The 25,837-nt window shown below is 37.9% G+C and overlaps 1 protein-coding gene across 2 annotated transcripts in view; it reads left to right on the plus strand.

Moving 5' to 3' along the window:
* Window positions 1-25,837, plus strand: part of AAMDC (adipogenesis associated Mth938 domain containing) — a 36,325-nt gene that overhangs the window by 5,436 nt on the left and 5,052 nt on the right. For both annotated transcript variants that reach the window (XM_046638436.1, XM_046638435.1), the window contains one exon: window positions 6,025-6,174. In XM_046638436.1, coding sequence (XP_046494392.1) covers window positions 6,043-6,174 — 132 coding nt within the window. In that variant the 5' untranslated portion in view covers window positions 6,025-6,042. The remainder of the gene's footprint in view (window positions 1-6,024; window positions 6,175-25,837) is intronic.

A 25,837-nucleotide genomic window follows, 5' to 3' on the forward strand; every position in this document is an offset into this window, starting at 1 on the left:
ACAAAAACATATGTACCTAACAACAGCCCTAATATGCAAAAAGCAAAAACTGACAGAATTGAAAAGAGAAATAGAGAATTCAACAATAATACTTGGAAACTTCACTACCACACTTTCAAAAATGGTCAACTAGGACAGCTGGGCAGAAGACCAACAAATAAATAAGGTTTGAACAACACTGTAAAATAACAAGTCCTAACACATAGATGGACACTGCACACCAACAGCAGAATACACATTCTTCTCAAGTGAAAATCAAACATTCTCCAAGATAAACCACATGCTAAGGCACTTTAAAAAAATATCTCAGGGGCCAGCCTGGTGGCATAGTAGTTAAGTTTGCACACTCCACTTCGGCGCCCCGGGGTTCAGACTCCAGATGTGGACCTATGCACCTCTCATCATGCCATGCAGTGGTGGTGTCCCACATACAAAATGGAGGAAGATTGCCATCGATGTTAGCTCAGCAACAATCTTCCTCAAGCAAAAAGAGGAAGATAGGCAACAGATGTTAGCTCAGGACCAATCTTCCTCACCAAAAAAAAGTCTCATTTGCACTTGAAAGGTTCAAAGTTATACCAAATATGATCACCAAACAATGGAATTAGACTAGAATCAAAAAGAAGGAAATTTGGTAAATTCACTTATATGTGGATATTAAGTGACATACATCTAAATAACCAATGGTTCAAAGAAGAAATCACAAGGAACATTAGAAAATACTTTGAGTTGAATAAAATATGAAAACTAATAGGATACACCTAAAGCACTGCTTAAGGAGAAATATAGAGCTGTAAATGCCTTTATTAAAAAAGAAGAATGGAGCCAGCCCTGTGGCCTAGTGGTTAAGTTCGGCACACTCTGCGTTGGCGGCCCAGGGTTCAATTCCCAGGTGTGGACCTACACCACTTGTCAGCAGCCATGCTGTCGCAGCAACCCACGAACAAAATAGAGGAAGATTCGCACAGATGTTAGCTCAGGGCGAATCTTCCTCAACAACGACAACAAAAAGAAGAGTTATTTCAAGTCAATAACCTAACTTTCCATCTTTACAAAACTGAAAAAAAAATCAAAGTAAACACAAAGCAAATTGAAGGAAAGAAGTAATAAACGTTAGCATAGATATTAATGAAATAAAGAACAGGAAAATAGAGAAAATCAACAAAACCAAAAGTTGATTCTTTGAAAATAACTACAAAGTTGACAAATCTTTAGCTACACTGACCAAGACCAAAAGAAAAGATTCAAATTACTGAAATCAGAAATGAATGAGTGGACATGACTATCTATAGTAATAAAAAAAGGGTTATATGGGAATTTTATGAATAACTGTATGCTTATAAATTGGGTAATACAAATGAAATGAACAAATTCCTAGAACAACACAAACTATTGAAACTCAAGAAACAGTAGAAATTCTGAATGGAATTCTGACAAGTAAAAAGATTAAATTAGGAATTTAAACCCTCCCCCAAAAAAGCCCAGGGCCAGATGTCTTCATGGTGAATTCTTCCAAAAGTTTAAAGAATAATTAATACCAATACTTCACAAACTCTTACCAAAAATTAGAAGAGAGGGACTACTTGCCAACTTATCCAATGAGGTCAGATTTACCTTGGTTGCAAAAACAAAGACATCAGAAGAAAAAAAAACAAAATGCAGACCAATATCCCTTATGAATCTAGCCACGACAATCCTCAGCAAAATATTAGCAAACAAAATCCAGCAACAGGTCAAAAAGGATTATACACCATGACCAAGTGGAATTCATCCCAAGTATGCGACGTTAGCTTAACATCCAAAAATTGGTCTATATATTACACTGTTTTAATAGAATAAAGGAAAAAATCAACACAATCATCTTGCTAGATGCCTCAAAATCATTTGACAAAATTAGGTAGTCTTCCATGATAAAAACACTCAACAAACTAAGAATAAAAAGGAACTTTCTGAACCTAATTAAGGGTATCTATGAAAAGCTCACAGCTAATATACCTCATGGTGAAAACTGATGCCTTCTCCATAAGGTCAGGAAGAAGGCAAGAATGTCTGCTATCTCCACTTCTATTAAACATTGTACTGGAAGTTCTACTCAAGGCAATTAGGCAAAAAAAGAGAAAAAAGTCATCCAGATTGGCAGGGAAGAAGTAAAACAATCTCTATCATAAATAACATGAACTTGTATATAGAAAATCCTAAGAAAGCCACCAAAAAACTAATTACAACTAATAAGTTCAACAAGTTTGCAGGATACTAGATAAATACTCAAAAATCAAGTGTATTTCTATACAGTAGCAATAAACAATCCAAAATAAAGAAAATAATTACACTTACAGTTGCCGCAAAAAGAATAAACTATTTAGGAACAATGTTCTTTTAAATAGAAGAGTTGAAAATTAAAAAATATTCTTAAAGGAAATTAAAGAAGTCTTTATAGGAAGACATCCCTTGTTCATAGTTTGGAAGACTTAACTATTGAAAAAATGGCAGTACTCCTTAAGTTGATCTGGAGAGTCTCCCTATCAAAATTACAGTTGACTTTTTGGTAGAAATTGGCATATTTGACCCTAATATTAATATGGAAATGCAAGGGACCTAGAATATCCTAAACAACTTTTTAAATGACAAAGTTGAAGGTCTCACACTTCTGGGTTCAAAGGTTGCTACAAAGCTACAGTAATCAATACTGTGTAGTACTGCCACAAGATAGCTGCTAATGGACTGAATTGTCTCTCCCCAATATTCGTATGTTGAAGCCCTAACCCCCAATGTGACTATATTTGGAGATAGGGCCTTTAAGAAGGTAATTAAGGTTAAATGAGGCCTTGAGAGTGGGGCCCTACTACTATAAGAGTGGTATTCTTGTAAGAAAAGGAAAAGACACCAACAGCACTCAAGCTCAGACAAAAGGCTATGTGAGGACAAGGCAAGAAGGAATCTATCTGCAAGCCAGATAGAGAGGTCTCACCAAAACCAACGCTGCTGGCACTTTGATAATAGACTACCAGGCTCCAGACTGAGAAAATAAATTTCTGTTCTTTAAGCCACCCAGCCTGGGGTATTTTGTGCTGGAAGTTCTAGCAGACTGATACAGAAGTCTTTTTCAACCCTAATAAAAATTCATTATACTTCCCTTATTCCACTTTTCAAAAGTTACCTCGTTTTAAAAAAAAGTCACTTTTCTTAAAAGTTATATTATAGTTATTTGTATATGTCTTCTTTCCTCTAGGATAATATTAGCTCCTCAAGAACAGGAATCATGTTTTATAAATTAGTATCTTCCTCCCATGGTACCTAACAGTATGTTTATGTCCTTTGTTATATAATACATTTTAAAAATGGATATTCAGAAGTTGAAGCTGAAAAAATGGATTAGTATTTATTAATGTTAGGCAGAAGTATCACTTTGTTATTGACTTTATTTGGAGATTAAATATGGTTTAAGGACATGTATATAGACACCATACTGATGGGGGGGAACTGTGATGGTTAGTTTTATATGTCAACTTGGCTGAGCTATAGTAGCTAGTTATTCAATCAAACTCTAGTCTAGGTGTTGCTATGGAGGTGTTTTGTAGATGTAGTTAACATCTATAATCAGTTTACTTTTCAATAAAGGAGATTACGATCAGTACTCTTGGTAGGCCTCATCCAATCAGTTGAAAGTCCTTAAAAGCAAAACAGATTTCCTTGAGGAAGAAGAAATAACACATCCATACTGCAATGACAACTTTTGCCCAGGAGTTAGCCTGCCAGCCTACCCTACACCTTTGGACTGGCCAACTCCCACAACTGCATGAGCTACGTTCTTGAAATGAGTCTCTTAATATATATAATCTACTGGTTCTGTTTCTCCGGAGAACCATGACGGATATGAGAACCTTTTAGTTATTATACTCATCAAACCCAGAATTTCTATTTGATTCTTTTTTGAAATGCCTGTCTCTTTATTGAGATTCTGTATTCATGGAATCATTGTCATCAGAATTTTGTATAACTTCATACATGGTTTCCTTTAGTTCTTTGAATATATTTATAATAGCTTCTTCGGAGTCTTTGCTAAGTCAAACATACAGGAACACTAATAGAGTTTCAGGTGATAAGTGTGGGTCACATTTTTTGTTTCTTTGCATATATTGTAATTTTTTTGTTGAAAACTGGACATTCTAGATAATACTTTAGGAAGTCTGGATTCTGATTTTCCCCCTGCACATTGTTGCTCTTAGATTATTTGTTTGTGTTTAGTCGCTTGCCTAGACTAAATCTCTGCGTTCTGTCTCCCATGCAATATGTGGTCACTGGAATCTGTTTTCTTGGTTGGTTTTTTTTTTCTTGTTTTTATTTTTAAGCTTGGCTTCCTTGGGGTCTCCACCGTGTTTATATAGCTTATTGTTCACCAAAAGATTAATCAAAGATTATGTCCAAACACCTCAAGCCAGTAAGACTTTCACTCTCTACTTAGGGATCAGTATGCACACTGGGAAGTACATTCAACATTCAGGCTGTTTTTATGTCTTCCCCGGTTTTTATACTGTACTGAGTCCTCGTGAGCCTTCTTGCTTCTCCACTTCGCATGTGCTGTAGGCTCAGTTGGCCCAGAATGTTTGCATGACTTAGGCCTACTCCAGTCATTGATGCATATGCTCACAGCCTTTGGTCCACTTGGGATGTGTGGAGAGTTTATCAAGCCCCCTATGGCTGTGTCACCTCTGAGAAATTACAGTTAAATCCTTGCCTGCTCTGCCAATCCATTGTTTGCACCAAACAGGCCCACAATATGAAGGAAGCAGAGCCATCTGCCATCTATATTTGCTTGCTGCTGAGATCATCAGTTTAGCTGATAATGCTCTAAATGAACTGCCTCCTCTGGCTGTAGCAGCAAGACTGTTGATTTTCATGCCCTGCCCCAACCAAGTTGAACCTCTGTGCCAACAGAATTGGTGTTGGGGCATGGGAATAATCCAAGGAAAGAAGAAAAAACATCTTTCTGTTCTTATCTAAAATTCAGTGATTTTCGTGAATAAGCACTTCTCAATTTCTAGTATGCCCTGAAGATTATTTCTAGATTACTAAGTGGTTATTTTGACAGTTTTGTCCAGCTCAATGGTTGCTCTTGGGAGAGAGGATGTATCAGCCTTGCTGAAGCAAATCTCCACCTTTTAATTTTTTTTAATTGCATTCATAACAATGTTTATATCATTGGGAAATTTCAGTTGTACATGATTTCTTGTCCATCACCGCATAAGTGCTCCCCTTCACCCCCTGTGCCCACCCCTGGTAACCACTGAACCATTTTCTTTGTCCATGTGTTTGTTTATATTCCACATATGAGTGAAATCACATGGTGTTTGTCTTTCTCAGTCTGTCTGGCTTATTTAGCTTAGCATAAATCCCTCCAGGTCCATCCGTGTTGTTACAAATGGGATGATTTTGTCTTTTTTATGGCTGAGTAGTATTCCATTGTATATATATATATACCACATCTTCTTTATCCAATCATCGGTAAATGGGCACTTGGATTGTTTCCATGTCTTGGCTATTGTGAATAGTGCTGCAATGAACATAGGGGTACATATGTTACTTTGGATTGTTGATTTCAAGTTGTTTAGGTAGATACCCAGTAGTGGGGTAGCTGGGTCATATGGTATGTCTATTTTAGTTTTTTGAGAAATCTCCATACTGCTTTCCATAGTGGCTGCACCAGTTTGCATTCCCACTTTTGTCTCTCAAAAAATATCCTGAGAATTCCCTCTAGAGTCTGAGAAATAATTGTAGTATCTAGTTTTCATGATTGAATGATTCAGGATCCCAAAAATATCATTTTACTTTTTAGACCTCTAGAGAAGATGTGACAACCACATAAATGAGAAGGATGCTTAACTCATAGAGGACCACTGCTTACTATATTTTGTATATAGTATTATATTTTAAAATATATTTTGTATGTAGTATAGATCCTTCATTTTGGAGCTGTTTCAACCTTACTTTATAACTGATTCAGTATATTTTTTCTTTTAATTTCAGAGTTCAGTTAAGTTCCATATGTCTTCCCCTGAAATTGCTTCCCTCTCATGGGGGCAAATGAAAGTACAAGGCTCTACTAAAACCTATAAGGACTGCAAAGTGTGGCCAGGGGGAAGTCGGGCTTGGGATTGGAGAGAAACAGGAACTGAGGTAAGCTATTAGTGTTTGGTTGACACTGCATAAGGCTGACCAAGTGGTTGCCAACCTCCTAATCCATAATGACCAAATTCCAAGTGAAAAGTGACTCTTTCTCTCTTTTTTTTGAGTTATGATTAACATACCATTAAACTTGCCCTTTTATCGTATGCAATTCAATGGACTTTTGTCATAAATGTGTGCAATAGTTACCACCAGTAATTCCAGAATATACTTAAATCACCTCCAAAGAAAACCCTATAACCACTACCAGTCACTTCCCATTCTTCGCTCCCCCCTGGCAACTACTAATCTACTTTCCATTATAGATGTGCCCATTCTAGACATTTCATATAAATAAAATCATTCACTTCTCTTAAGTATATACCTAGGATTGAAAATGCTGGGTCATATGGTAACCCTATGTTTAACAGTTTGAGGTGCCAGACTGTTTTCCAAAGCAGCTGCACCATTTTATATTTTAGATTTTAGGAATGTATGACAGTTCCAATTTTTCTAAATCTCTCACCAACACTTAATATTGTTTTTGTTTTTGTTATACCATCCTAGTGGGTGTGAAATGTTATCTCACTGTGGTTTGTCTGCATTTCCCTTGTATTGCACTTCCTACACTATTCTCAGTGTGCCATGTAGCAGGTAGAGTCTCCATTCCATGAGTGGAGGTTGGTAAAAGAAGGGAGCCCCTACCTCTTAGGACTTAGCCTCAGCACCAGACAGCTGGGGACAGGATGGGAAACACTGAATTCTGTTTCTCCCAGGAATAAAACCTTCCAGCTGGTAGCTGAGAGAAGAAATAGCCCTATGTTCTTGGCTACAGCAGTCTGAAGTGTAGCCTCCATCTCACTGAGCTGGGAGCAAGGAGGCAGGCAGAAGTCTTTCTTTAAATACCACAGATTCTTACCTTTCCTGCCAAATGTTTTTATATTGTCTTGAATAGATGTTTCTTCATTTGCTGTTTGCTCTTAGGACCATTTCCAAAGTCTTTGAATGGTATGGTTTTTTTTGGTTTTTTCTTTCTTTATTTTTGGAGTTTTTCTTAACTCATTTTACTTTTTTTTTTTTTTACATTGTTTCTTTTCTTTTTTCTTTTTCTTTTTTTTTCTTTTTTTTTTTTTTTCAGGGGAAGATTTGCCATAAGCTCACATCTGTTGCCAATCTTCCTCCTTTTTTCTTCCTTTTTCCCCCACAAAGTCCTAGTACATAGTTGTGTATAGTTGTAAGTTCTTCTGGCTCTATTCTGTGAGCCACCACCACAGCACAACTACTGACAGACGAGTGATGTGATTCCATGCCCAGGCACCAAACCCAGGCTGCTGAAGTGGAGTGCTCTGAACTTAAACTAGGCCATCAGGGCTGACTCTGTTGTTTCCTTTAATAATTTTCACTTATAAGCAGGTAGTGGAGCTCTTCATGCTGTAATGATGGAAGTTGATCCTTCAGTTTTGAAGGATAGTTTTGCTAGATATAGAATTCTTGATTGACAGTCTTTTTCTTTTAGCACTTGAAACATGTCATTCCACTTTTTTTGGCCCAGTTGGTTACTAACAAGAAATCAACTCTTATTTAAGTTCCCTCAGACTTGACAAGTCACTTCTGTCTTGCTGCTTTCAAAATTTTCTCTTTCTCTTTAGCTTTTGACAGTTTGACTATGATATGTCTACATGTGGATCTCTTCTACTTTATCCGTTATTTCTTCAAATATTCTTTCTGCCTCTTCTATCTCTCCTCTCCTGTGACACCCATTATGAGTATATTGGTATGTTCCATGGTGTCACTCAGGTCTCTGAGGCTCTACTCATTATTGTCTTGATTCTTATTTGTTTTCTTTTTTTCAGATTGGATAATCTCAGTTGACCTACTTTTCAGTCTTGCTGATTCTTACCTACTTTTGAGCCCCTCTAGTGAAATTTTGATTTCTGTTATTGTACTTTCCCACTCTAGCATTTTTATTTTGTCTTTTAAATAATAATTTCTGTGTCTTTCTTGATAGTCTCCATTTGGTGAGATATTGTTCTCACACTTTCCTTTAGTTCTTTGGATATGTCCTGAAACAGTGATTAGACACAGCTTTCCTTACATGCTTGGAACGAACAGGTGTTCTAGTTTTTGCTGAAGGGCTCTGTATGCAATTTGGTGTAGGCAGTCAACACCCAGCCAAGCAGTTTAAAACTCTGCCTGCTTCTTGCTCATGCAGAGTCTCAAGGTTGGCCAGAATTTTGACCTTAGGGCATTCTCATGTCTTTCCTGAGCATGTATACAACCCTGGACATGTGTATGGCCTTTTCAATACCAAGGTTCATATCAGAGCTTTTCAGACACTCTCTGGACATCTCATTTCTCAGTTTTCCCTTTTGAGTTTCTTGGTTAGCCTCTTCTTTGCCCTGTTATTTACTACCTTGGCAGCTACATTGTTAAACAATTGTCTCTGACTGTTTTTTGACAAACTTCTCTGGGGGAAAATGGTGGTTTCCACTGGTGGCTCCAAGTCAGATCAAATAAAAATGGCCTATGGGGGGGGGGTCTTCTGGGGAACCACCAGGCAGGTCAAATAATGACAGTTCTCTGGGAATGGGGATTTGAATGAACTTTAATTCACTGTTCCATCTTGCATGACTACCAAGCTGGTGGTTTTCACTGTGATTGCAGGTTTTGCTTTTCAAGGCTACCACAGAACTGGGGATAGGGTAGAATGGAATAGAGCAAATTAAAACTGCACGGTGCTCACTTTTCAGCCATTTTTCTTTAATAAACACCTCAAATTGCTGGAAGCCTTTGTTAATTTCCAGAATACAGAAAAAGTTGATTCCTAACCATTTTCTCCACTATTCTGACTGCTTTTATGGAGGAGAGGATTTTCAGAGGTTGTTAATCATCATTTTCACTGATGTCACTCAAAAGTAACTATTTAAGATTCATACTTATCCAGTGGTATCTTGGATGTGGCCTTAACTGGCTCTTGAGAACTGATTGTTAAATTTTCAGAAGTGTTGTAAGGCAGGTCTTAGTCACAGCCATTATTAAAAACTAAATTCTATAAACTTAAATAAATAATTTAAAACATAGGTACAGGCAAATCTCAATTTATTGCACTTCATTTATTGCACTTTACAGATATTGAAGCATTTTTCACAAATTGAAGGTTTTTAGCCACCCTGCATAGAGCAAATCTATCAGTGCCATTTTTCCAACACCATTTGCTCACTTCATGTCTCTGTGTCACATTTTGGTAATTCTCACATATTTTAAACTTTTTCATTATTATTTTTTATGATGATCTGTGATCAGTGATCTTTGATGTCACTATTGTAATTATTTTGGGGCACCACAAACCACGCCCATAGAAGACAGTGAACTTAATAGACACATGTGTGTGTTCTGACTGCTCCACCAACTAGCCATTCCCGCCATCTCTCTTCCTCTCCTCAGATCTCCCTATTCCCTGAGACACAACAATATTGAAATTAGGCCAAATAATAACCCTACAATGGCCTCTAAGTATTCAAGTGAAAGGAAGAGCCACACATCTCTCACTTTGAATCAAAAGCTAGAAATGATTTAGCTTAATGCAGAAGGCATGTCGAAAGCTGAGATAGGCCAAGTGGCAGCTAGGCCTTTTGCATCAAAGAATTTGCCAAGTTGTGAATTCAAAGGAAAAGTTCTTGAAGGAAGTTAGAAGTGCTATACTGCAGTGAACACACGAATGATAAGAAAGTGAAACAGCCTTATTGCTGGTATGGTGAAAGTTTTAGTGGTCTGGATGGAAGATCAAGCCACAACATTCTTTTTTTTTTTTCAAAGATTTTATTTTTCCTTTATCTCCCAAATCCCCCCAGTACATAGTTGTGTATTTTTAGTTGTGGGTTCTTCTAGCTGTGGCATGTGGGATGCCGCCTCAGCATGGCTTGAGGAGTAATGCCATGTCCGCGCCCATGATTCGAACTGGCGAAACCCAGGACTGCCAAAGCAGAGCCCCCGAACTTAACCACTGGGCCAGGGGGCCGGCCCCCCCACAACATTCTCTTAAGCCTAAATCTAATCCAGAGCAAGGCCCTGACTCTCTTCATTTCTGTGAAGGCTGAGAGAGGTGAGGAAGCTGCAGAAGAAAAGTTTGAAGCTAACAGAGGCTGGTTCATGAGGTTTAAGGAAAGAAGCTGTCTCTATCACAAAAATGCAAAGCAAAGGAGCAACTGCTGATGTAGAAGCTGCAATACATTATCCTGAAGTTCTAGCTAATATAATTAATGAAGGTGGCTACACTAGACAACAGATTTCAATGTAGATGAAACAGCATTATTTTGGAAGAAGATGCCATCTACAACTTTCATGGTTAGAGAGGAGAGGTCAATGCCTGGCTTCAAAGCATCAAAGGAGAGGCTGACTCTCTTGTTAAGGGCAAATGCAGCTGGTGACTTTAAGTGAAAGCCAGTACTCATTTACCATTCTGAAAATCCTACAGCCCTTAAGAATTATGCTAAATCTAGTCTACCTATGGTCTTTAAATGGAATAACACATCCTGGATCACAGCACATCTGTTTACAACTTTTGTGAAATATTTTAAGCCCCTGTCAAGACCTACTGCTCAGAAGAAAAGATTCCTTTCAAAATATAACTGCTCATTGACAATGTAAACGGTCACCCAAGAGTTCTGGCGGAGAAATACAATGAGATTAATGTTTTCATGCCTGCTAACACAGCATCCATTCTGCAGCACATGGTTCAAAGAGTAATTTCAACTTTCAAGTCTTATTGTTTAAGAAATATATTTCATAAGGCTATAGCTGCCATACATAGTGATTCTTCTGTTGGATCTGGGGAAAGTAAATTGAAAACCTTCTTGAAAGGATTCACCATTCTAGATTCCATTAAGACCATTTGTGATTCATGGGAAGAGGTCAAAATATCAACATTAGCAGGAGTTTGGAAGAAGTTGATTTGAACCCTCCTGGATGACTTTGAGGAGTTCAAGACTTCAGTGAAGGAAGTAAGTGCAGATGTGGTGGAAATAGTAAGACAACTAGAATTAGAAGTGGAGCCTGAACTTATGGCTGAATTACTACAATATCGTGATAAAACTTTAACAAATGAAGAGTTGCTTCATATGGAGAGCAAAGAAAAGTGGTTTCTTGACGTGGAACCTACTCCTGGTGAAGATGCTGTGAAGATTGTTGAAATGACAACAAAGGGTTTAGAATATTATATAAACTTAGTTGATAAAGCAGTGGCAGGTTTTGAGAGGATTGACCCCAATTTTGAAAGAAGCTATACTGTAGGTAAAATGCTGTCAAACAACATTGCATGCTGCAGAGAAATGCTTCAAGAAGAAAAGTCAGTTGTTGCGGCAAACTTCTTTGTTGTCTTATTTTAAGAAATTGCCACAGCCACCCCAACCTTCAGTAACCACCACTTTGATCAGTCAGCAGCCATCAATATCGAGGCAAGACCATCCACCAGCAAGAAAATTGCAACTTGCTGAAGGCTTAGATGATGGTTAGCATTTTTTAGCAATAAAATATTTTTTTACTTAAGGTATATACATTGTTCTTTTGGACATAATGCTATTGCAAATTAATAGACTAAACATAAGTTTTATGTCCACTGGGAAACAAAAAGTTCATATGACTCACTTTATTGCAATATTTGCTTTATTGCAGTGGTCTGGAATTAAACATACAAATCTCTAAGGTATGCTTGTAATACTTAAAATTCATTACTTCTTAATTATTTTACTACATTCTGTGCTCTTGAATTTATTAACATCTGTTGTTCTCTCTGTGGTGAAGATATATGTGCTACTGTACATCTCTTACTAACTTCATTCAGTGATGTCACAGTGGCATCTTAAAATCAGCCATGGTGGCAGAATTTACACCACATAAATTGGAAAACACTACATGTTGGGGCTTTTTTTTTTTTTTTTTTTTTGTCTTTGGAGCTTTATGACTTTAAAAAAAATTTTATGGCTTAAAAACTTAATTATAATAATTTTAATTTATTTCAAATTATAAAGAATAATAGACTTATACACCCATCATTCAAATTTAAAAATAAAACCTTAAAAAATACAGTTGAATTCCTTTCCTTTTCCCTCCTCCCTTTGCAATATCCTGAATTTCCTTAATGCTTTTCAAATATTTGTACGTATCTACAACAGTATTTTGTATTGTTCTTCATCTTCAAATTTTTGTATTAATGGCATCAACTATTGTCTACTTTTTTATTTTGAGGGTTGTTTTTCATACTGAGGTTTTGTTCCACATTTGTTTCTTCTTTTTTTTTCAAAGATATGCATTCTATTTCTATTTGTTTACTAGTTATCTTTAGAATTGTAATGTATTATGTTGAACCATATGAAATTGACATTCTTTTTTTTCTTTCATTCTTTTTTAAATTATTTTATTGAGGTCATAATGGTTTATAACGTATGATTTCAGATGTACGTTATTATTTAATAGTTTCTGTATACATGGCATCATGCTCACCTACAATAGTCTAATTTTTATTCATCACCATATATATGTGCCCCTTTCACCAAGCCTCAAACCCGCTTCCCCTCGGGTAACCACAGATCTGTTCTCTTTTATCCATGTGTTTGTTTATCTTTGACATATGAGTGAAATCAAGCAGTTTGTCCTTCTCTGTCTGGCTTAACATAATACCCTCAAGGTCCATCCATGTTCTTACAAATGGGACAGTTTTGTCTTTTTTGTGGCTGAGTAGTATTCCATTGTGTATATATACCACATCTTTATCCATTCATCTGGTAATGGGCACTTGGGTTGCTTCCACATCTTGGCTATTGGCAATAATGCTGCAGTGAACATAGGGGTGAGTAAGTCTCTTTGAACTATTGATCTCAAGTTCTTTGGATAAATACCCAGTAGTGAGATAGCTAGATCATATGGTAGTTCTATTTTTAATTTTTTGAGAAATCTCCATGCTGTTTTCCATAGTGGCTGCACCAGTTTGCATTCCCACCAGCAGTGTATGAGGGTTCCTTTTTCTCAACATCCCCTCCGACATTTGTTATTTCTTGTCTTGTTAATTATAGCCATTCTGACGGGTGTAAGGTAATATCTTGTACTTTTGATTTGCATTTCTCTTATGATTGGTGATGTTGAACATCTTTTCATGTGCCTGTTGGCCTTCTGTATATCTTCTTTGTAAAAATGTCTGTTCGTATCCTCTACCCATTTTTTGATTGGTTTGTGTGGTTTTTGTTCTTAAGTTGTATGAGTTCTTTATATATTTTGGGAAGTAACCCCTTGTCAGATATATGATTTGCAAATATTTTCTCCCAGTTGGTCGCTTGTCTTTTCATTTTGTTCATGGTTTCCTTTGCCTTGGAGAATCCCTTTAGTCTGATGTAGTCCCATTTGTGTATTTTTTTGTTTCCCATGCCTGAGTAGACTTGGTATTTGAAAAGACTGATGTCAAAAAGTGTACTGCCTATTTTCTTCTAGGACTCTTTTGGATTTAGGGCTTACATACAAGTGTTTAATCCATTTTGAGTTAATTTTTGTGTAAGGTAGGAGATAATGGTCTACTTTCATACTTTTGAATGTGGCTGTCCAGTTTTCCCAACACCATTTATTGAACAGACTTTCCTTTCTCCATTGTATGTTCTTGGCTCCTTTGTCAAAGATTAGCTGTCCATTTCTGGGCTTTCACTTCTGTTCCATTGATCTGTGTGTCTGTTTTTGTGCCAGTACCATGCTGTTCTGATTACTATAGCTTTGTAGTATATTTTGAAGTCAGGGATTGTGATGCCTCCAGCTTTATTATTTTTTTCTCAGGATTGTGTTAGCTATTCAGAGTTTTTGTTATTTCATGTAATTTTTAGGGTTCTTTGTTCTATTTCTGTGAAGAATATCATTGGGATTCTGATTGGGATTGCATTGAATTTGTGGATTCAATCCTTTAGGTAATGTGGACATTTTAGTTGTTTATTCTTCCAGTCCATGTGCATGGAATATCTTTCCAGTTCTTTATGTCATCTTCAGTTTCTTTCAGTAATGTCTTAGAGTTTTCTGTGTATAGGTCTTTCACCTCCTTTGTTAAATTTATCCCTAGATATTTTATTTTTATTGCACTTCTAAGTGGGATTGTATTCTTCAGTTCTCTTTCTGCTAGTTTGTTATGAGTGTATAGAAATGTAGTTGATTTTTAGGGGCCAGCCTGGTGGCGTAGTGGTTAAGTTCACACACTTCCTTTTGGCAGCCTGGGGTTTGGAGGTGCAGATCCTGGGGATGGAGCTAGCAATACTCGTCAAGCCACACTGTGGTGGCATCCCACATAAAATAGAGGAAGATTGGCACAGATGTTAGGTCAGCGACAGTCTTCCTCAAGCAAAAAGAGGAAGATTGGCAATACATGTTAGCTCAGGACTAATCTTCCTCACACACACACCAAGAAAAGGAAATACAACTGATTTTTGTAAGTTGATTTTGCACCCTGCAACATTGCTGTAGTTATTCATTATTTCTAGTAGTTTTCTAATGGATTCTTTATTGTTTTCTATATATACAATCATCTCATCCACAAACAGTGAGAATTTCACTTCTTCCATTCCAATTTGGATACCTTTTATTTCTTTTTCTTGCCTAATTGCTTTGCCCAAAACCTCTAGTACCATGCTGAATAGGAGTGGCAAGAATGGGCACCCTTGTCTTTTTCCTGTTCTCAGAGGGGTGGCTTTCAGTTTTTCACTGTTGGATATGATGTTGGCTGTGGATTTGGTCATATATGGCCTTCATTATGTTGGGGTACTTTACTTCTATACTCATTTTATTGAGAGTTTTTTTCATAAATGAATGTTGGATCTTCTCAGATGTTTTCTCTGCATCTATTGAGATGATGATGTGATTTTTATTCCTCATTTTATTAATGTGGTGTATCACATTGCTTGATTTGCAGATGTTGAACCATCCCTGCGTGCCTGATATAAATCTCACTTGATCATGGTGTATGATCCTTTAAATGTATTGCTATATTTGGTTTGCCAGTAGTTTGTTGAGGATTCTTGCATCTATGTTCATCAGCAATATTGTCCTGTAATTTTCCTTCTTTGTGCTGTCCTTGCCTTGTTTTGGTTTCAGGGTAATGTTGGCCTCATAGATTGATTTAGGAAACATTCCATCTTCTTCCAATTTTTGGAATAGTTTTAGAAGGTTAAGTATAAAATCTTTGAATGTTTGGTAGAATTCTCTGGACAAGACATCTGGTCCTGGACTTTTGTTTTTTGGGAGGTTTTGGTTACTGCTTCAATCTCTTTACTGTGATTGGTCTTTTCAGATTCTTTGTTTCTTCTTCTTCAGTTTTGGGAGGTTGTAAGAGTCTAAGAATTTATCCATTTCTTCTAGGTCATCCAATTTGTTGGCATATAGTTTTCTATAGAATTCTCTTATCCTTTGTATTTCTGTGGTATCCATTGTAATTTCTCTTCATTCACTTCTTATTTTATTTATGTGAGCCTTCTCTGTTTTTTTCTTAGTGAGTCTGACTAAGGGTTTGTCAATTTTGTTTATCTTCTCAATTAGTTCTTAGTTGCATTGATCCTTTCTACTCTTTGTGGTGTCTATTTTATTTATTTCTGCTCTAATTTTTATTATTTCCCACCTTATGTTGACTATGTTTGTTTGTCCTTCTTTTTCTAGTTCTGTGAGGTGTAATTTAAGTTTACTTATTTGTGATTTTTCTTGTTTGTTGAAGTGGGCCTGTTTTGCTATGAATTTCCCTCTTAGAACTGCTTTTGCTGTATCCCATAATAGTTGGTATGTTGTGTTTTCATTTTCATTTATCTCTTGGTGTTTTTTAATTTCTCCTTTGATTTCTTCATTGATCCAGTGGTTGTTCAGTAGCATGTTGTTTAGTCTTCACATATTTGTGACTTTCCCAGCTTTTTTCTTGTCTTTGATTTCTAGTTTCATAGCATGGTGGTTGGAAAAGACGCCTGATGTTATTTCAGTCTTCTTAAATTTATTGAGGCTTGCCTTCTTTCCAAACATATGGTCTGTCTTTGAGAATGTTCCATGTGCACTTGAGAAGAATGTGTATTCTGCTGTTTTGGGGGGGTTTTTTAAAAAGATTTTACTTTTCCTTTTTCTCCCCAAAACCTCCCAGTACATAGTTGCATATTTTAGTTGTGGGTCCCTCTAGTTGTGCCATGTGGGACGTCGCCTCAACGTGGCCCGACGAGCAGTGCCACGTCCGCACCCAGGATCCAAACCAGAGAAACCCCAGGTCGCCACAGCGGAGCACGCAAACTTAACCACTCAGCCATGGGGCCGGCCCCTGTTCCGCTATTTTTGATGTAGTGTTCCATATATATCTGCTAAGTCCATCTGGTCTGGGTTTTCATTTAAACCCACTATTTCCTTGTTGACTTTCTGTCTGAATGATCTATCTATTGATGTCACTGGGGTGTTGGGGTCTGCTACTATTATTGTGTTTCTGTTAATTTTTCCCTTTAGGTCTGTTAATAGTTGCATTATATACTTTCCTGCTCTTGTGTTAGGTGCATATATATTCATAAGTGTTATGTTCTCCTGTATATATATTCAGAAGTGTTATGTCATAAGTGGAATGTCCCTTTTATCATTATGTAGTGCCCCTTTGTCTCTCACTGCCTTTTTTGTCTTGAAGTCTGCTTTGTCTGATATGACTGTGGCAACACCTGCATTCTTTTGCTTGCCATTCTTTTGGAGTATTCTCTTCCATCCCTTCACTCTGAGCCTGTGCTTCTTTACAGCTGAGATGTGTTTCCTGGAGGCAGCATATTGTTGGGTCTTGTTTTTTAGTCCAACACACCACTCCTGTCTTTTATTTTTTTTTTTTGTGGAAGATTAGCCCTGAGGTAACATCTGCCACCAATCTTCCTCTTTTTTGCTGAGGAAGACTGGCCCTGAGCTAACATCCATGCCCATCTTCCTCTAATTTATATGTGGGATGCCTCCCACAGCATGGCTTGACAAGCCATGTGTAGGTCTGCACCCAGGATCCAAACTGGCAAAGCCCAGGCCACTGAAGCGGAATGTGCTAACTTAACCACTGCGCCACCAGGCCAGCTCCCACTCTGTGTCTTTTGATTGGAGAATTCCATCTATTTACATATAGAGTGATTATAGAGTGATTATTGATATATGCGGGCTTAATATTGCCATTTTATCTCATTTTCTGGCTGTTCTATATTTCCCTTGTTTCTCTTCCCTTGTATTTCTTTTTTTTTTTTCTGACAAAGATTAGCCATGAGCTAACATCTGTTTCCAATCTTGTTCTTTTCTTTTGCTTGAGGAAGATTAACCCTGGACTAACATCTATGCCAGTGTTCCTCCAATTTATATGTGGGTCACCGCCACAGCACAACTGACGAGTGGTGTAGGTCCATACCAGCGATGCAAATCTGTGAACCTGGGCTGCAGAAGTGGAGTGTGCAGAACTTAACCACTATGCCACAGGGCCAGCCCCTTCCCTTGTATTTCTGACTGCCATTTCAGTTTGGTGGTTTTCTCACTATGATTTGTGTCTCTGTTCCAAAGTTTTGTTTAGTGGTTACCATGAGGTTTTTATAAAAGATCTCGTAAATCAGTCCATTTTCTGATAGCCTCTTATCTCCATTAGCCTAAGTAGGTTCCATCCTTTTCCTCTTCCCTGTCTAAGTTATTATTGTCACAAATTATTCCTTTTTGTGTTGTGAGTTTGTGATTAAAATGAAGTGTTCGTAGTTATTTTTGATGCTTTCCTTCCCTTTATTTTTTATGTTATGATTGTTTGCTAACCTTTCTGATAGACAACTGCACATTTCTGATTTTGTCTGTCTGTTTATCTCCTTGCTCATGGCTTTGTAGACCTTTGCCTTTTTGTATCAGGTATGAGGGCCTTCTTGATCATTTCTTATATGGGAGGTCTAGTGGTGCTGAACTCCCTCAACTTTTATCTCAGAGAGTTTTTATTTCTCCATCATATCTGAAGGATAATTTCGCTGGATAGAGTATTCTCGGCTGGAAATTTTTGGCTTTCAGTATTTTGAATATATCATTTCGATCTCTCCTAGCCTGTAAAGTTTCTGCTGTGGAATCTGCTGAAAGCCTGATAGGGGTTCCTTTGTAGATTATTCTCGTCTGCCTTGCTGCCCTTAATATTTTTTCCTTGTCATTGACTTTTCCCAGTTTTACTACTATATGCCTTAAGAAAGTCTTTTTGCATTGATGTAATTAGGAGTTCTATTAGCTTCATATATTTATAAGTCCAGTTTATTCCACAGGTTTGGGAAGTTCTCAGCTATTATTTCTTTGAACAGCTCTCTGCTCCTTTCTGCCTCATTTTTCCTTCTGGAATACCTATAATCCTTATGTTGCATGTCGTAATTGAGTCTGATATTTCTCGAATAATTTCTTCATTTTTATCTCTAAATTACTAGTTTTGTCCTCCATAATGTCAGCTGTATTTTTTAAGGTTTCTAGATTGGTTTTTATTTCATTCATTGTGTTCTTCATCTCCAGAATTTCTGTTTGGTTTTTTTAAGAGATTCAGTCTCTTTTTTGAAGAATTCCTTCTTCTCATTAATTTTATTCCTGCATTCATTAAGCTCTCTTTCTGAGTTTTCTTGTAACTCATTGAATTTCTTTAATGACAACTATTTTGAATTCTCTATCATTTAGATTGTAAACTTCTGTGCCTTCAGGATTGGTTTGTGGATACTTGCCATTTTACTTCTGATCTGGAGTGTTAATGTATTTCCTCATGCTGGATGATTGGGTGGATCTTTCCCTGTGCATAGTGCTAGTATCACGTCACAGATTCCACCTGCCACCAATGGGGGGGGGGGGGGGGGGGGGGCCAGAGCTGTGTTTTCTGAACCTGCCTTGTCTGCTGGCAGTTTTACTGATAGTGCTTGTTGTTGTTTGCCTGCTGCGTGCAGCTGCTTGGTGGGTCACACGCACATATTCAGGTGCTCTGGTGCAGATCCACTGCCTTGGCTGGGGACCAGCCAAACTGGTACGCTAGTTGTGGAGGGCACATTTTTCAGTGCGCATGGGCCCTCTCTGCACTCATAGGCAGTTCTCCTGGTCTGCTGTACTTGGTAGGGGTGCCCACCCAGTGGCTGAGCTGAGCCACTTGATGCAAAGCATTCCTGTGGGCCGGGCTACCACTCTGAAAGCAAAATCATTTGTGCAGGCCTCCCTGTACCCCCGCCTCCTCTTTCAGTCACGCACTGGCTGCTACCTGAGGACCTGCAACCTAGCATCACTGGTGCTGTAGAAGTGGAGGGGATCCACTCACCTCCTTCTACTGCTTCCTGGGGATCCAGTACCCCCGCCATCAGACGTATGGCTGCATGCATCTCTCAGACATCCTATAGTACTTTGTAGGGAATCTTCTGTTGATTAATGAATGTCATTTGTTTGTATCTTAGCGGGGGGAGAGACTAAGGGAACAGCTCACTCTGCCATGATACTAACATCAGTCCTCTGAAATTGACATTCTTGTAGGTCAATATTTTTTAGATAAAAAGTTGAGTATCAGCAATTTCATGTAGATCATCCTAATATCATCTTAACAGTCTAAAATTAATTTTTATCTTTATCTCAGAACACTTTCCTCTCATCACTTCCCTTCAATCTTACATGTTATCATTATATAATAATTTAGTTCCTTCAAAAGTAGATATTTTCTTACTATATTTTTTAGTTTATTAAGATATTTTGTTTTTTAATTATCATAGTCAATGTTTGTTTATATTTACCCACATGTATACCAGTTTCCTTGCTTATCATTCCTTCTTGCAATTTAGATCTCTTGGCATCAATTTCTTTTTCTTTTCTTTTTTTTTGAGGAAGATTGGCCCTGAGCTAACTACTGCCAATTCTCCTCTTTTTGCTGAGGAGGACTGGCCCTGAGCTAACATCTATGCCCATCTTCCTCTACTTTATATGTGGGACGCCTACCACAGCATGGCGTGCCAAGCAGTGCCATGTCTGCGCCTGGGATCCAAACTGGTGAACCCCTGGCTGCCAAAGCAAAACGTGCACACGTAACCGCTATGCCACCAGGCCAACCCCAATTTCTTTTCTTTTAAATCACTATCCTTTACAAGTTCCTTTAGTTGACGATCTGTTGGTGAGCTGTCTGAGTTTTTGTTTGTCTGAAAAGGTCCTCATTTATTAATTCTAATTTTTCTTGGCATTCTAGGTTGGCAGTACATTTTCCAGTACTCTATCTGTGGGAATCCTGAATGGTCTGCCCGTTTCCTTTTTGACATTTGTCCTGCCAAAGATTTCCATTTGCTTTTTCTTGGCATCCTTTATTACTCTCAATCTCCGACCAGTTTTAGTTAACTTCTTGACTGGGGGCTTCCCATTCCAGGCTGATAGTGTACATTTGAACCCCAAACTGATGGGCAGGGAGGTTTGTGCTTATCAATTCTTAGGGGAGACTTTTTTCCCCACCTTGAGCCCAGGCTGTGCCAGACAGATTTCCTTGTCTTTTCCCTTTTCTCTTGGGGTTTTTTTTTTTGGTGAATCCTTTCACTAAAGATGTGTTTAAGAAGGGTACTTTGCATAATCTGGATTTACCTTTCCAATTTACCAGTCTTGTCTCCTAGTCTCAGAGTATCTCATAAAAGACTATGAGAATGGCAAATGCCCTAGCATTATTTCAGTATCAGTTCACCCTTCTGATTTTCACCTCTCTCTTCACTTTTGGCTTCTAGGAATTTCTCTTTCCTTTTTGCAAGCTCAGCTGTGCATTTCAACGGATGTTTATTTTTATCCAGCATTTGTGGGCATTTTGTTTAAGGAAACTTTTCAGGTTTTATGGTCTAACACATTGTTTTGCATAGTAAACAATCATACCTACATAATCAGGCCCCACATTAAAAGGGAGCCAAACACACACCTGGGATCTCTTTAAACGACACACACACATCTACACACACCTCCCCCCCCAATCATTTGAGAGTGGCAGATGTATTTCAGCATTTCTCTCCCAAAAACATGAACATTCTCCTACATAGCTACAATAACATTATCACAAATAAGGATATTATCATTGATATAATATACAGTCTATCTTAAAATTTCCCCAAAGTCCCGAAAATGACCTCGATAACTGTTGTTGGTTTTGTGGTTTTACTTTTATGTATAATACAGGCAATAGGTACAAAGTGGAACACAATTCTCTGAGAGTTGTCCCATTGACCAGACTAGCAGTTCTTGTGCTCAAGACAGCACTACCTCAGGAAAGATGGATAAACTTGTACTAACCCTCTCTGCTTTTGTGTGTGTTTGCTTTTGTGTGTGTTTGCTTTTGCTTTTGTTCTTGTTCACCTCCTAAACCTGGTTGACATGGAAAGCCTGTGTTGAACCTCTCCCCCTTTATTTAAAAAATTTTGAAAAACTTCAAAACTATGTAACAAATTGGGGACAAAATAATAGAAAAAACACGTGCATACCATCAACCCAGATTCACCTAGTTAACATCAACCTAGTTAACATTCTGCCACATTTGCTTTGTTGGTCTCTCTGTGGCATGCTCTCCCCCTCTCTCTCCCTCTCTCTCTCCCTCTCTCTCTCCCTCTCTCTCCCTCTCTCTCTCTCTCTCTCTCAATTATTTTTGCTGAATCATTTGAAATTAAGTTGCAGACATCATGACACTTGAACCCTAAACACTAAAGCATGTTTCTACTGACACAAAGGCATTCTGCCTTATATAATCACAATATAACACTTAAGAAACTCAACGTTGATATATTAAATAACATCAACTCCATAGTCAAATTACAACAATTGTTCCAGTCAATAATACCTTTCATAGCTGGCTTTCCCTTCTAATCCAAGAAACAATCAAGGGTCACATATTGCATTTTGTTGTTGTTTCTTTAGTCTCTTAATCTAAAACCCATTTTTTTCTATGACAAATGGTTATGAAATGTCCAGGTCGGTTGTTTTGTACAATAAATCTACAATTTAGATTTATCTGATTTTTCTATCATGATTAGATTCAAGTTAATCATTTTTGGCAAGAATGCTTCACAGATGATTATGTTTTCAGTGCATTCTTATCAGGAGGTACATAAAGTCAGTTTGCTCAGTTACTGATGAAGTTAAGTTTGATCACTTGGTTAAGTTGGTATCCACCAAATTTCTCCATTATGAAGAACATTTTCCCATTTGTAATCAATAAGTAATTTTCAGAGTAATAATTTGAAACTTTGTCAATGTCTTATTCCCTAGCAATATTTTCATCCAATGGTTTTAGCATTAACCATTGATCCTTGCCTGAATTTATAGTGGTTGCAAATTGGTGACTTTTCTAATTCTGTCATTCCTTCTACATTCATTAGCTGGATTCTTCTGTAAAGAAGAGCTTTCCTTCTGCCACTCCCCCTATTTTTATTATCACTATGGCTCATGTTTTCTTTTTTTATTTCATATGTGCTACGTTCTGAATGTTTCTGTCCTCCCCAAAATTCGTATGTTGAAATCCTAACACCCAAGGATGACAATAATAAGAGGTGAGGCTTTGGGGAGGTGCTTAAGTTATGAGGGTGGAGCCTTCACGAATGGGATTAATGCCATAGAAAAGAGGCTGCAGAGAGATCCCTGCCACCATGAGAGGACACAGTTAGAAGGCACCGGCTGTGAACTAGGAAGAGGGCCCTCACCAAAACTGGACTATGCTGACTGACACCTTGATCTTGAACTTCCAGGCTCTAGAACTGTAAGAAATAAATTTCTGTTGTTTATAAGCCACCCAGTTTGTGGTATTTTGTTATAGCAGCACAAACAGAATAAGATAATGTTTTAATCCATTACCATTATTAATATTTTCAAGGTTTAAATTATCCCAGATTTAGCCAGTGTCCTTGTGACATGCTCCCATCAGTTTTTGACCACTGCCTTGCTTTCTGGCCTAGCAAGATGTATTTTCCCTGGATTCAGTCATCTCTTCAAGGAGCACTGGTTCCTTTTAGTGGGGAATAGTATCTAGAAACCAAGAGTTGGGTGTTAGGTGTGCTCATTGCCACTGGGATGTCACTGCATCTAAGCCCTTTCAATATACAGAGTCAGAAGATGTGTGTGTACATGTGTGTGTGCAATGAGTTCATGATACTTCTAATTTAATCCAGCACCACCAGATTTTCTCCTCTGTGTTGCTCCACAATCTTCTAGAGCATTTCAATGGCAGAGTTCTAACTTGAAGGGCGAAGAGAAGAAAAGCTCACACCCAATATTTTAAGCGCCAAACCTAGAGATGGCATCATTTCTTCTGCTCATTTTTGATTGAAAATTTACTGGTGACAGCATAGACACATGGCCACGCCTAACTGCAAAGGAGAACAGAAAATGGAGTCTCTAGCTGGGCAGCCATATGTCCCAGAAAAAAGGCAGAATAGATTTTGAAAGAACTAGTAGTCTGCCACTATGAGATGTAAGGGTAAGTCTGCTAATGGACTTTTGGAAAAGATTTGCACTCTTCTAAACTAATGAAGAAGCACATTACTACATCACATATCTGTTTTTTATAATTTGATAATTTTATTTGTTTAAAATCTGCTTCCTTTGTAAGCCTATATGTTTTATTTTATGCATTCAAAATCTTTATTCTGAAAAGGGGGCCATAGGCTTCTCCAGATTGCCAGAGCAGCCAGTGGCACAAAAAACAGGCCTCTGGGCTGGTAGAGGCAGAAAATCATTTAAGAAACTTTTATGTTAATTCAGGCAAGCGAGTGTGACTCAGACAGTGTCCACAGGGGACGGATTCCAGAGCTCCTTTAATCTGCACTCACAGAATCTGCTTTTATCAGCAACACAGCCAGATAAAGCATTGCTACTAACCATTTATGCTCACTTTATTTCAGCAGAAAGAAATGCTTTCTTGAAAGTGTAATTTAGGAGTGTCTTCTTTTCAAATTTAATATAAAATAAGGGGAAATGTCCAAGCCGTATAGGATGCCACCCTGTTGTTTAGCTGGCATAATGGGTATTAGCTGGATAGTTTTCCACAATTAATAGCTTTCCCCCAAGAAAAAACAATAAGTTTTTACAACCTCACATCGTGTGGTGGAAGCCTCTTAAAGAAGAGGAACAGAATCAGACACTCACTAAAGGAAGAAGGCCTTATTGATTTGCCCCGAGGGATTGGAAGAAGCAGAGGAGTAGTTGGTGGCAGGTTGAGGACGCCTCAATAACAGGCCGATGCTCCAATCACAGGCCTCTGTACAGGCCTGTGAGTAATCACCCGCCAACGCCTGGATCCAGAGGCTGCTGCAGTTATCTTTCATTGCTCTGTATGTGACACCCTGGGCCTGCAGTGTAGCATGCGGCAGCCAAATTCGTCACTTGAGTTCCATCGATCCGGCAACTCTGATGCGCTGCGGCTGTCTCCAATCTCTGAATCTCCAAAGATTATGGTTTTGCACTCCCTTAAGATCTTTCACTTGATTTTGAACTGTGGCCTGTTTCCTTATGCTAGAATGTGAGCTCTTAGAGCCTGGGGATCACAATGCTCCTCAAAGTGGGTGTTATGTTTTGTTAAATGAAAGAATCATTCAATAATTCAGGTAAATGCATTTACTTAAGTAAGGAAAGTGAAGTTCTTCAACTCTGATCTGGAATTCTATTAAATATTTACCTTGGTCATATACCCAGGAAAAAATGTTAGATTCTTCTTATCATTGCTGTTCAGCTCAGGATGCTTCTCAGATTGATCACAGAGCTATGGAACTGAAAGGGGCATCTAATCCAATCCTCTTACATTCTTTAAGAACCAATTATTGTAATCAAGTAAAAAAACCTCCTTTTTGTTTTGCCTTTTATAAATTTATGAACCTAAATTAACTTTATAGAAAAAGAATCGAATCTCTCCCAATCTCTTCTGATCTTTGTGGAGAATAGGAAAAGCAGGAGGCAGAGATACTGTTTGGAGACACCTGGGCACCAGCTCTGCATCCTCTCCCAGAATGAGGATGCACCCTTGCTGCTGATCAGTTTGGTTCACTCTGACATGCAGGTGCTCTAACTTAGAACACTCTTTGATATTCCCTAAAATATAAGAGCATACAGTCTTAGTATAAATTCCTTAGGAAGGTGCTGATGAGGTAAGTCTCAATAGAAAGGGTCTTAGTGAGAGACTGGCTTCGTTAGCAGCTCTGGAATGCTCACTGACTGAGTGAAGAATGTCAGCAGCAGTTGCACAGCCCACAGGAAAACAAGAGACATGCACAAAGTCAGCAGAGAAATGCTGCTTCTGCTCCTGCTTTGTGTAGCCACCTGGCTTCTGCTAAGTTTTGTTTCCTTGGCTAAATAATCGGGAAGCAGTGAGTATGTATGTGTCCTGGATGTGGCCTCTTCCTGCTAATCTGTAACCTGCCTATATTACTACACTTTAAAAACTTTTATTTTTTAAATAATTTCAGACTTATGGAAAAATTACAAGAATAGTACGAAGAATTCTCATTTTTACCCAGATCCAAATGTTAACATTTTATCATATTTATTATCTTCTCCATTGAAAGGTATTATTTTCTCTGAACTGTTGTGGATATTATACCCCTTTACTCCTAAATACCTGTGTGTATTTCCCAAAAGCAATGACATTCTCTTACATAATCACAATACAATGATCAAAATCAGGAAGTTAACACTGATACAATGCTAT

Source organism: Equus quagga, chromosome 14 (assembly GCF_021613505.1).
Source record: "Equus quagga isolate Etosha38 chromosome 14, UCLA_HA_Equagga_1.0, whole genome shotgun sequence".
NCBI classification, from domain to species: Eukaryota; Metazoa; Chordata; class Mammalia; order Perissodactyla; family Equidae; genus Equus; species Equus quagga.